Below are 13,948 nucleotides of genomic sequence, written 5' to 3' on the forward strand. Positions count from 1 at the left end.
GGTCTGTTTCACTGGCGGGATTTCTTGACATTTTACTCTGACCGTTCGTCCTGAGACTTTTCCAAATGTCTGTCAATGTCCAATGACCAGTGGTCAACGCCTTTCACGATACACGGCACTGTGTGTGATATGTCGTGATGGCCGGTCTACAGATAGATAGAGAGACAGACAGACAGACAGACAAACAAATAGATAGATAGATAGATAGATAGACGGACAGACAGGCAGACAGACAAACAGATAGATAGATAGACAGACAGGTAGATAGATAGCCAGATAGACAACAGACAAACTAGATAGATGGATAGATAGATAGATAGATAGATAGATAGATCTATGTATCTAAATAGACGTGTGTCTGTATACCGAAAGAACCATGTAAAAAATGACAAACAATAGGAAGGGAATTTGGCAGTGAGGTATGTTTTCTGTGTTTATATAAGTTGCATTCACACCACTGACAAATCACCACAGAATTGCTCCACGTCCTCTTTCTCATTCACTTTTTTTCCCCCTCGGAATCTCTGAGTCAGATTACGCTTTCCAACACAACAGAAGTAGTTTGCGAAAAGTGGCTGCAAACTTTTGGTTGAAAATGACGTAGAGCATGAAGTTGACAGAGGAGTTGAAGAGCATGAAGAGCAGCATGACGGACACGGCCACCCTGTGGCAGTTCCGGTACCGCCCCGTGCCCCCGAACCCGTCCTCGCCGTACAACAACCGGAACAAAGTAACGATAACTCCTGGAACGTTGGTGACGAGGAAGACCACACAGACACTGAGCAGGGCCTTGGTGATTTGCTGCTGCTGCTGGTCGTTGGTACTGGACTCCATCACCGCCATCTCCTTTCTCTGGGTCTGGCTCTGCTTCAGGGTTCGCAGTATGACGAACGTACAGGTGAGCACCAGAACCACTGGGACGTATTGAGAGAACAGGGGCCGCACTAGGTTAGTGGCCAGCAGCAGCACTGCCCTGTTCCGTTTGTGAAACGCGGTGAGGGTCACAACCTTGGTGGTGTCGTTCTGAGCGTGGTTAAAGACCTGACCGACCTGGAGAAGGAAGAAGCAATGGATGCAAGACACGAAGGCAAGGATCCACAGCCCCGCACTGACCAGCAGCGTTCTGCATCTGGTCAGGAGGCTGGAGGCTTTTAACGGACAGCGGACGACGATGACTCTCTCCACCGCTATGAAGCAGGTGTAGAGCCGGGACAGCATGGCCAGTTCGGTGTCCAGCATGACCAGGGAGGTCTGGGAAACCATGCTGATGTCCACAGCCAGCCCGCTGTGGAAGCGCCGAGCGAAGCATTCCACCAGGGACCTGAGTGACAGGAGGACGTAGAGCAGGTCGGTGACGGCCAGACCCATCAGGATGATGTTGGTCGTCTGCTGCAAACCCTGGCACAGGATGACGATGACACAGAGAGAGTTCCCCACCACCCCGAGCAGGGATATGACGGGCTGAACTCCGCACGACAACACGTCCGTGATGAGGACAGTGGTGGACAGTGAGATCAGCCCCATCTCTGGTTCACTTTCTTCATCATCGGTATTGAACGTTGTGCCGTCTCCCCATGTCGTGGTGTTATCAAAAGCCGTTGACATGTCGTTCTCATCCGTGGTCTGGAGAAGCCGCATCGCCATCTTCAGTGATGTTCTGTGATGCACACACACAAAATATGAATTTGGCTTGGTGTTATGCTGTCAAAACAGGTTTAACAAATCAGGCAAAGAAATCTTTATCGCCTTCATTCAGTGAGTGATAAAGATGATAATGATACTATATCAATCATAGAGTAAGAGTGAAACGATCTGGGACTTTTTTTTTTGTATTCGACAGTTGTGTGTGTATGCAGTTTGGCTCCGTAGTGAGTCCTAAAAAAGACACACACACACACACACACACACACACACACACATATATATATATATATATATATATATATATATATACGTGTGTGCGTGTGTGTGTGTGTGTTGAGAGAGAGAGAGAGAGAGAGAGAGAGAGAGAGAGATGTAAACAATTATGTAAATACATCATTACACCCCAGATTCGACAAATCATCATCTTATCAGAACACCCTCACTACCCCCTCCCCCTCCATCACAGTTCAAGAGGTTTGGCCCTAACAACAGATTTACCTCACTGCTTTAACAAGTCAATGGTCGGCCTTAGTGACTATTGTTCTGAAGCTTTAACGTCATTCGGCATGAAAACGTTCACCAGTTTCATTTTGCAAAATCCAAAATCCTGTATTTCTTCATCACATGATTATGTACATTTCGCGTAACAGATCAGTTGAAGATGCCATCCAAACTAACCTTTCTAAACGACTATCTGCTGTGATAAAATCCTGTTTATTGATTAAAGTTCTACTGTATTTGAAGCCGAAAGAACTCTTGCTGATTTTTGCACGGATCTTATATTTTCTTCGATGCAGATTGCAAGTCGTTAAAGTCTGTGATTTAACCTCTTCCATTGCAAACCTCAAAGGCAACTCTCAGAGATGTGTTCAATCACAACTGTTGTGTTCATTGCCCACAATCAATCATGATCAATTTTATCCATACATTCCAAATACCATCACCACATTTGGTGCTGACACACCTCTAGACAGTCTAATTATGGACAGTGATGATTCAAAATACAGGGATGAAATACTGGAACTTGTCAACTGCCGTAATCAAAACAAATTAGGGACTCAATATAATTATGTCGAAAACAAAACAATCAATTGTAAATTTCAGCAAGACAAGATATAACCCAGTACCGCTTGTCAATAAAGACAAGTACACTGAGACTGGTGAGTTGAAATTTATGACTGATCATTTATTTCATGATTTGAAATGGTGTAAAAAAACACAACAAAATAATAATACCAGGAACGAAAAGTGCGAAAATCATAACAATGCCTTCACGTTCCTCGTTGCCTGAAGAAGTAAGGATTCCAGATATAATTCCTGACTGACTTCCATGCAGCTCTAATTAAAATTTTGTTACTGATCGCTTACACTGTTTGACACGAAAACAGTTCTAACGCAGAAACCACAGCTCTCAACAGAATCGTTGAAAATAACTGCCAACAAGGTTATAGGGTCAGAAATACCATCTCCGGAAGAAATAACTATACAATAAGCACCTTCTCTCATAGCCAATCAGTCAGGGCCAAACACATCCAACGTTCAGTACATTAGAGATGCTATCCTGTCTCATGAAGCAACACCAGGTTGTTAAAAGAGACTTGTACAACCAGTAATCCTATATTGGAAACCTCGTCATTCAGGTGTGTCGGTTTGTGCTGAACTTGTTCGTGCTAAAAGTCCCATCGCTGTTCACAGCAGTCTGGCCAGTGAATGCATGTTCAGTGTTAAGATAAGATAAGTATAACTTTATTATCTCCAACTGGAGAAATTTGGTCCGGTGCATTATCACAACATAGACAAGTAAACAACATGAGAACCATAACTGTAAAAGTCAACAACAGCTTTTACGAATATTACCAAGATACAAATGTAAAAAATATCACATACACCGTTTGATACATACATCCACACACTGCAGGTAATAACTAGTATTCTTAATGTAAAAAAAAAAGAAAGAATTAAGCCCTGTTCAGGGCTCGGCACAGGAAAGTGGGATCCAGTCACCCCCTTATACCATACATTGCTGGACCTCCCCGGCTGAAGTCAGGTACCCATTCACACCTGGGTGGAGCGAGCAAGATCAGGAAAAGGTGCCTTTGTCAAGGACATCGCACCATGCCGAAACGGAGCCTCGACTTCTGATCAGTGGTGAACATTTAATCGGAAGTTCAACGCTTAACCGAATCCGCCACGGCGCTTTTTTATTTTTTTATTTTTTTTATTTTTTTTAGAGTTTACTGTGTTTTTGTGTGGAGGAATTTTGTCTAATGTCCCGTCACACATATCGGTGACTGAAGACATTTTGTTAAAGTATTTATAAATACATTTGAGTATTATCGGTTAGAAGGGGTGGAAGATGTGAATGAATGGAGGGTTGGGGGAAACTGGGCAAATGAGGGTGAAATGAGGGTGAAATTTTAAAAAAATCTAAATACAATTACAGGAAATTACTTGAAGGACTTCGTAAAAGATATGTCGTTAAACTGACAAGCGAAACAACTGATAATGAATACAAAAAGTCAAAAACATCAACGTTCTCAGTCACTTGTGAAGACACACTTTCGTGTACATAAGGCTTCATCAAGCTACAGTCAAAAATTATATGCTTAACTCTTTCGTTCCTATTTTTCTATGAACCATTACTCCCCCTTGTTCTGAGATCCCTACCATTCGCATATTCCCTTCATTCCTGGATTTAGAAAAAGGAAGTATGAAGCAGGGTACTTATTTTGGAGGCTTACGGTAACGCGGCTCATTACAGTACACTAAGATTATCATATACTGTTGTGTTCAGAACTGATGTGCGAAGTTGCCTAAGACCCTGTTGACACTATAGGGTGACATCTCTGGTGAAGCTCAAGTGTAAAACAGGTGACTTTGGGGTCAAACACAATGCATACAACTACGTACTACATGCAGGACAGTGTTTTGCTTGCAGAGTATGCACATCATGCAGGTACTCACCGAGTAGTGCCTCGCATGTATCTCAGTGCCACACTGCTAGTCATATACACGAAAAACTGTCACAATTGTCACTACTATTGTCCTTATCACATGAATGATTTGAACTTTGTCTCAAAGAGAATATACGCCTTTCACTACACTAGCAGTCACTGAGCCAGAATCAGATCATTATCTACACAATTCTTGAACAAAAACTATTCACAAACGATACTGTCTCTAAATACGCATGTCCATGTCACAATCATCACGTAATATGCCACACAAAGGTGACACGTGTGTGATATACCTTGAAGCAGTCATGCCAGTTACTGCACAAGTATACACCACAATTTTCACACTTCTTGCTTTTTAAACTTTTCATCACCCGCTATCTGTGCTTCTGTAGCAACAGCTGATTGCACTCTCTCCTTGTCATTCATTTGAAACAGATCGAAATCATCATCTGTTAGAGCGTTGTAAAACTCATCATCAGAAAACTGGTCACAATCCGAACTTTCTACACATTCCGTTTTTTCTGTGTCCGTGTGTCTACACAGCACATCAGCAAGAATGTAGCGGCGCCCACTTTCCCACGGCCTAGGGAGGGGGAAGGGGGTGTCTGGCATCCATTCCACTCATAAACACTGCCCCGCTAGTGACCCGGTCAAGGATAGATGACGCGCACTGATGACGCGACTCGCGGGAAGTTCAAAGTGCTTACCGCGAGAACCGATTTTCCGGGCTGCAGGAAAAAAAAAGGGGGGGAATTATCTGCTGCACGGTTTTCCGGCCTCCAGGAATGAAGGGTAAAAATCCTGTAAACCGGAAAACCGTGCTGCAGGGATGAAAGAGTTAAATGTCAGGTTACTACAGCATATGCACTTGACATTAGAACAACACTTGGTCCGTAATGAATTTGATAATAGTCTGAGAGCTAAACTCAGATTTGGTTTGCGAATAGGACCAAAGTCAGAGAGAGTCAACTGACGAGGTTTTTTAGACTTGAATTCAAGAAATTATAAAAGTCTCTTTCTAGTATATTTGTTTGTGTGTGTGTGTGTGTGTGTGTGTGTGTGTGTGTGTGTGTGTGTGTGTGTGTGTGTGTGTGTGTGTGTTTGTGCGTGTGTGTTCTGTGTGTGTGTGTTCTGTGTGTGTGTGTGTGTGTGTGTGTGTGCGTGCGTGCGTGCATGTGTGCGTGCGTGCATGCGCGTGTGTGTGCGTGTGCGTGCGTGTGTGTGCGCGCGTGTGTGTGCTTTTTTGCGCGCGTGTGTGTATGTGTGTGTGTGTGTGTGTGTGTATGTGCGTGTGCGTGTGTGTGTGTGACAGTCGTGTCTGACTATGACCACCAGAACAGCAGGGCAAATGCTGTCTCGACCATCTGGGCTAGAATTTGATCATAGTGGAGAGTGTCTTGCCCAAGTTACATCCCCACTCTCTCGGCCAAGAGGGGTGTAGAACAGTCGGCGTTGGGATGTAATTGTATGTTGTGGTGTGTGTGTGTGTGTGTGTGTGTGTGTGTGTGTGTGTGTGTGTGTGTGTGTGTGTGTGTGTGTGTCTGTGTGAACTGCTCCCCCACCCCAACCCCCAACATCCTCTGTCTCATAGCAGCCGATGGATGATGCCTTCCCAGACCTGCGGGCTGAGGACAATGAAGATTCTTTCACCCTTCTGCTGATTGCCACTCTCCAGCTGATTGTCTCCCGTTGTTCTGCTGGAAGACAGGAAGTTCTCACGAGGCACACACACATGGGTCCCCCTGTCTCCCCTGGCAGCTCTGCCCTGGTGCCGGCATTGATACAGCCCCCTTCGTATCCAGCAGAACACTCTGCTGCTCGCTTTGGCCACGGAGTAGCAGGCTCGCTGACAGTAGTGACAGGTTTGCTGACAATCGTGACATGCTTGTTGACAAAAGTAACAAGCTAACTGACAGTAGTATTAAGCTGACTGTCAGTAGCAACCAACTTGTTGACGGAAGCAAAATGCTAACTGATAGTTGTAACAAGCTGACTGGCAGTTGTAACAGGCTTGTAAACAGAAGTAATAAGCTGACTGGCTGTATTAATAAGCTTGTTGACTGATGTGGCAAACTAAATGACAGTAGAAACAAGCTTGTTGACATCAGTAAAAGGCTGATGGTAGTAACAAACAAAGCTTGTTGACATATGTAAAAGGCTTACTGATAGTAGTATCGAAACAAGCTTGTTGACGTAAGTAAAAGGCTAACTGACAGTAGTAACGAACAAAGCTTGTTGACATATGTAAAAGGCTAACTGATAGTAGTAACGAACAAAGCTTGTTGACATAAGTAAAAGGTTAACTGATAGTAGTAACGAAACAAGCTTGTTGACATAAGTAAAAGGCTAACTGATAATAGTAATGAACAAAGCTTGTTGACATAAGTAAAAGGCTAACTGATAGTAGTATCGAAACAAGCTTGTTGACATAAGTAAAAGGCTAACTGACAGCAGTATCGAAACAAGCTTGTTGACAAAAGTAAAAGGTTAACTGATAGTAGTATCGAAACAAGCTTGTTGACATAAGTAAAAGGTTAACTGATAGTAGTATCGAAACAAGCTTGTTGACATAAGTAAAAGGTTAACTGATAGTAGTAACGAAACAAGCTTTGACATAAGTAAAAGGCTGACTGATAGTAGTAACGAACAGTTTCAGTTTCAGTTTCAGTAGCTCAAGGAGGCGTCACTGAGTTCGGACAAATCCATATACGCTACACCACATCTGCCAAGCAGATGCCTGACCAGCAGCGTAACCCAACGCGCTTGTTGCAACAAATCCTGTTGACGTAAGTAAAAGGCTGACTGATAGTAGTAACGAACAAATCTTGTTGACGTAAGTAAAAGGCTAACTGATAGTAGTAACGAACAAAGCTTGTTGACATAAGTAAAAGGCTAACTGATAGTAGTAACGAACAAAGTTTGTTGACATAAGTAAAAGGCAAACCGATAGTAGTAACGAACAGTTTCAGTTTCAGTAGCTCAAGGAGGCGTCACTGCGTTCGGACAAATCCATATACGCTACACCACATCTGTCAAGCAGATGCCTGACCAGCAGCGTAACCCAACGCGCTTGTTGCAACAAATCTTGTTGACGTAAGTAAAAGGCTAACTGATAGTAGTAACGAACAAAGCTTGTTGACATAAGTAAAAGGCGAACTGATAGTAGTAACAAGCTGACTGGCAGTTGTAACAAGCTTGTTGACAGAAGTAACAAGCTAAATTACAGTAGTATCAAGCTTGTTGACAACAGTAACAAGCTTATTGACAGAAGTAACAAGCTGAATAACATTCCTTACTAGAATATTGACAACGACAAGCATATTTACGGTAGCAACTATCTCATTGACAATGCTAACAAACTCACTGACAGAATTAACAAGCTTATTGACAGTCGTAACGAGATTACTAACAGCAATGACAAGCTTATTTACGGTACTAACAATCTTACTGGCGACACTAACAAGCTTATTGATAGACGTAACAAGCTCATTGACAGCTGTAACAAGATTATGGACAGAAGTAACAAGCTTATTGACAGTTGTAACAAGCTCATTGACAGAAGTAACAAGATTATAGACAGTCGTGCCTCCTAGTTTGAGAGTCATAGTCCTTCACAAAAGACTAAGCTGTAGATGATTTCCCACAGCAATGGAGAAACCATTTATCATACAGCTCTCACTTTGCTGTTGGCCCAACCAGTCGGCCTTTGGGAACCATCCTAACGCCGACTGTCCTAAAACCCTCTTGGCCAAGTGAGTGGGGATGTAACTTGGGCAAGACACTCACCGTCATCATAACAAGCTTATTGACAGGAGTAACGAGCTTATTGACAGTAGTAACAAGTCTGTTGACAGTAGTAACAAGCTTATTGACAGGAGTAACAAGCTTATTGACAGGAGTAACAAGCCTATTGACGGTAGTAACAAGCCTATTGACAGTAGTAACAAGCTTATTGACAGGAGTAACAAGCCTATTGACGGTAGTAACAAGCCTACTGACAAGCGTAACAAGCCTATTGACGGTAGTAACAAGCTTATTGACAGGCGTAACATGCCTATTGACAGGAGTAACAAGCCTATTGACAATAGTAACAAGCCTATTGACAGTAGTAACAAGATTATTGACAATAGAAACAAGCCTACGCTCACCCACAGTGGTTGGACCTTTCGTCTGAAAATCATTTAGATCACAGTGAACCACGAACAGTGCATTTGTGCATCTTGCGATGTACTCGGTAGCTTCAGTAGGTCTGTCTATGCCTTCAGTGATTAGTGGTGTGGGTGTGATGACACTGAAGCCATAGAACACTGAGGCTACAGAACTCTGAAGCCATAGAACACCACGGCCATAGAACACCATAGAACACTGAAGCCATATAGCACAACGGCCATAGAAATCCACGACCATAGACACCACGGCCATAGAACACTTGGGCAATAGCAATAGAACACTGAGGCCATAGAACACCATAGAACACTGAGGCCACAGCACACTGAGGCTATAGAACACCGACGCCATAAACACTGACGCCACAGAACACCAGCACCATAAACACTGACGCCATAATCACTGACACCATAAACACCAACGCCATAAACACTGACGTCATAGAACACCAACGCCATAAACACCAAAGCCATAAACACTGACGCCACAGAACACCAACACCATAAACACCAACGCCATAATCACTGACACCATAAACACCAACGCCATAAACACTGACGTCATAGAACACCAACGCCATAAACACCAAAGCCATAAACACTGACGCCACAGAACACCAGCACCATAAACACTGACGCCATAAACACTGACATCATAAACACCAACGCCATAAACACCGAAGCCATAAACACTGACGCCACAGAACACTGACACCATAAACACCGACGCCATAAACACTGACGCCATAAACACCGAAGCCATAAACACTGACGCCATAAACACCGAAGCCATAAACACTGACGCCATAAACACTGAAGCCATAAACACTGACGCCATAAACACCGAAGCCATAAACACTGACGCCATACACACCAAGGTCATAGAAAACCGAGGCCATAGAACACTGAGCCTATAGAACACTGAAGCCATAGAACACCACGGCCATGGAACACCACGGCCACGGAACACCACGGCCACAGAACACCACGGCCACAGAACGCCACATAGCACTGAGGCCATAGAACACTGGGTCAATAGAATACTGAGGTCATATAACAGAGCACAACGGCCATAACACACTGAGACCATAAAGCACCACGACCACAGAACATCACGGCCATAAAATACTGTGGCCATAGAACACCATATAACACTAAGGCCATAGAGCACCACGGCCATAGAAATCCATGGCCAGAAACACCACGGCCATAGAACACTATGGCAATATAATGCAGCGACCACAGAACATTCAGGCAATAGCCATAGAACACTGTGGCCAGAGAAAACCGAGACCATAGAACTCCACGGCCATAGAACATCGAGGCCACAGAACACCGATGTCATAGAACACTGTGGCCATAAAGCACTATGGCTATAGAACACTGAGGCCATAGAACACTATGGCCATAGAACACTGAGGCCTTTGAACACTCCCAACACCGAACATTCCCAACCGATTGTCATCCACGTTGTTGATGAGACGTTTCTTCCATGTTCGAAACTAGTTCGTCGGCAAAAGAAGTGTAGCACATTTTTTATCAGCACGTGCATCACATCGGTAGCTGGAGACAACACATTATCGAAAACAGGCCAAGGAGGGCGCTACAGAGAACCATTCGTGACACGGGCCTCATCACAAACTGCACAGTTTCAGTTTGTCAAGGAGGCGGCACTGCGTTCGGACAAATCCATACACGCTACACCACATTTCCTAAGCAAATCCCTGACAATAACCCAACGCGCTTGTCAGGCCTTGAGTGTATGCTTATAAATATTTGTGTACATATCAGAGTGGATTTCTTTTAACATAATTTTGACAGAGGACAACACTTCTTGTTGCCATGAGCGTGTTGCACACGGGACCTCGGTTTATCGTCTCATCCGAGAGGCTAGACGCTCAGTTTTGATTCTCCAGTCAAACTTGGGGGAAAAAAAAAGCGGGATTGGAACCCACACCCTCACGGACTCTCTATTCTGGCAGCTGAGCGTCTTGACCATTCTGGCACCTTCCTCCCGACTGCACAACATCCACGAAAGTTCACAAACGATCTTCACGAAGAGCAACCGCACAACGTCCATGAACTTTCATGAACGTTCATCAGAATCAGCAAGTCCTTTTGACTAGCGGTCCATTCTTTTAACTCATTCAGTACGGCCAGTCCTCTCTTCTCCTCTACACAGACCCCTCGGATGTCCAGTGGGTGTCTGAATGACCCAACCTTTAGCTTCCGTCGTCAGAACTGTGGTATTCTTTGTCAACATTCACCTCTTCAGTATAAGAGCGTTCCGCTTGCAATATTTTGATGATGGTAATTGGGATGAAACGCTCTTAACGTCGTCTCTTTCGCCGTTCGTATGGAGAGAGTTAAACATAGCTCGCACTTCACATCCGCATTTGGAGAAAAAAAAAAAAAATCTAGGTGATGGAAACAAGGGCAGCTTCAAGCATTATATGGAGACAAAAAAAAAACATTCGTAGTTTTTGAAGATGCGGTTTTCACTGATTCCGGCAATGGGTAGCCTTTTTCTTTTCATATTTCCAAAAGAACCGGACTAATTCGGAGTGACTATCGTGCACAATCATCACGCCCGAAAATGTATTTGGCGATTTTGTTACCATTTATCGAAACCGAAAATTTGTGATGAAGATACGGAAGACGGAGAATACTTTGAGAGATGTATATGAATATGAATTATGATCGTAGAACAAAGAAATGTCGATCGATGGAGCGTGCAAGACACAAATGCTCTCTTTCCGGCACACAACATTCGGTTCGACAAACACTCGTTTCTAATGATGAACGGAAATAGATAAATGAATAAATAAATAGATAAATTGAAAGTGTGTGTGTGTGTGTGTGTGTGTGTGTGTGTGTGTGTGTGTGTGTGTGTGTGTGTGTGTGTGTGTGTGTGTGTGTGTGTGTGTGTGTGTGAACAGAAGAATATAATAGAATAGAATACTTTTTATTGTCATAAAACCTTAAAGTTTATAAGACACAATGAAACATAAACATGAGCATAGAAACATTCGTAACACGTGTGTGTGTGTGTGTGTGTGTGTGTGTGTGTGTGTGTGTGTGTGCAGCAGGATTCACACGCGAGAGTCATAAAGGCTTTGCCTCTTGATGTTCTTTCATCTAGTGGTTCTATGTGCATGTCAGTTTTGTTTTAATTTGTTTCCCGATATTTCGTTAGCGTTGTTCTTGGTGAATGTACAGGCTTGGATTCTAAAACATTTGAACATACACATGGGGGTCTTCTGGGTCTGTCTTTCAGTGTTCGATACTTTTTTTCTTTCATTTATTTCGATATCGTTTCTTGTTGTTCACCTTTGTTCAAGTCAGTTGATCATTATACAATAGTTATGAGCATTTACAGATGAAATACCCCACATTCTGTGTCATGTTGGCATAATAAGATGTTATCGCGTATCGTTCTTTCTAAGCTGTAGCATTTGAGTCGCTTCCATCTCGCTTCACTGTAATTTTTTTTTCTGGCATGCGTATTTATCAATTAACAATTTCATTATTGTTTCGGTATCAGAGTAACTCACACATCAAATGAGCTGTCATCTCATTTAAAACAAGCACCATCTACTGACACATTCACAAATCAGTGGACTATTCACCGAAATTCTTAACCATTTTTAGAAGTTTGACGCGCACAATACTTCGGCAAACTGGGCGTGGAAACTCAATTTTTTGAAATCATACCAGACTATCTTATACAAGAAAGAAGCGGCTGTGCAAATCTTCTCGGCCCGTTTGGTTCATACTCTGCTGCTGCTGCTGCTGCTGCTACTACTACTACTGCTACTGCTACCACTACTGCTGCTGCTGCTACTACTACTACTGCTCCTTGTTTGTTAGACGATATCATCGAGGAAACCAGGAACGATGTAACACATCCGGCAAAAACAGGAAACGGGACATGTGATGAAGCCAGAATGTTACACCGCCTCTCCAACCTAGATGCATTCGGAATAAGATATAATCTTTGAACACAGATCGTTTGTTAATTAAATGAATTCCGAACCAGTAGATGACACGGTCGTTACTGATTACACCGTCCAAGCAGCTATTTGGGCGGAGGAACTTAACCCTTTCACCGCCAGTCAATCTAGAGTACAAAATTCCTTTGTTGTATAAACACAGAAAAGACAGTGGCTAAGAATAGCTGGGGATTCCCCCTGCGATGTGTAGAAAATATGGCCTATCCTACCACCGAACATTAAGAGCAGTAGGTTCATGGATAACAGACCAATGAATGGTCACCTTTCAGTGACATGAGTCCTCTACCACGCATGTGCCTAAATGCGAGCTTGGCGGTGAAAGGGTTAAAGTCTCATGGAATGCCTAATTGCATGCTGGGATATACGTTGCATCGTCAGAGACGCATGCTTCGTCTGCTGGTTAGCAAATATCGATAGTGGGCACAACAAAAAGGAGAAGACAATAAGTGTGACGAATCTGGGTACGTTGCAGCACATCTGGTTTTCAATAAGCTTCTTGCAGAGAAAATGAAACGGCTGATTCCGTCATCTTTGAAGTGGAAGCTCCTGTTTCTGATTACGAAGTTTTATTTTATTCATTTTTATTATTATTTTTTTTATTATATATTTTATTTACTTTTTTTTTTTATCAAGGCCTCACTAAGCGCGTTGGGTTACGCTGCTGGTTAGGCATCTGCTTGGTAGATGTGGTGTAGCGTATATGGATTTGACCGAACGCAGTGACGCCTCCTTGAGCTACTGATACTGATACTAACTGAAAGCTAACAATAAAAGCATAATTAATATAACTTATCCGAAACACACACACACACACACACACACACACACACACACATATATATATATATATATATATATATATCACAAAACAAAGACGCCTGGCACATACTGCTCAGCGTCAGCCACAATAACGGTGTGGAAAAAAAAAATCATACCTGCAGTCACTGATGACACCGACTTTTTTTAACACAAAGAACAGAGTATAATCTTTTATAGTGTCCAGTCTCTGCTTACGAACTACACAGCCGAAATTCGCAAGGACTAATTCAGGACCATGAAAGGAACAAAACCTGACTGAAATAATGAAATATATGCTTGGTCACTAATAAGTCTGTTATAGGTTTTAATGCGCAGTTCAATCTACCCCGATATGAGGAATTGACTCTTA

The 13,948-nt window shown here is 43.0% G+C and overlaps 2 protein-coding genes across 2 annotated transcripts in view; one reads left to right on the forward strand and one right to left on the reverse strand.

Annotated features, from left to right (window-relative positions):
* Positions 1 to 448: 448 nt before the first annotated feature.
* LOC143290142 (uncharacterized) overlaps positions 449 to 13,948 on the reverse strand; it is a 14,968-nt gene continuing 1,468 nt past the window's right edge. Inside the window, exon 2 of the mRNA XM_076599439.1 lies at positions 449 to 1,657. Coding sequence (XP_076455554.1) covers positions 535 to 1,644 — 1,110 coding nt within the window. The 5' untranslated portion in view covers positions 1,645 to 1,657 and the 3' untranslated portion in view covers positions 449 to 534. The remainder of the gene's footprint in view (positions 1,658 to 13,948) is intronic.
* Positions 6,199 to 13,948, forward strand: part of LOC143290091 (uncharacterized) — a 34,473-nt gene continuing 26,723 nt past the window's right edge. The window contains exon 1 of the mRNA XM_076599380.1: positions 6,199 to 6,463. Within this exon, the coding sequence (XP_076455495.1) occupies positions 6,199 to 6,463 (265 nt within the window). The remainder of the gene's footprint in view (positions 6,464 to 13,948) is intronic.

The sequence above is a fragment of the Babylonia areolata genome, chromosome 15 (genome assembly GCF_041734735.1).
Source record: "Babylonia areolata isolate BAREFJ2019XMU chromosome 15, ASM4173473v1, whole genome shotgun sequence".
Classification (NCBI taxonomy): domain Eukaryota; kingdom Metazoa; phylum Mollusca; class Gastropoda; order Neogastropoda; family Buccinidae; genus Babylonia; species Babylonia areolata.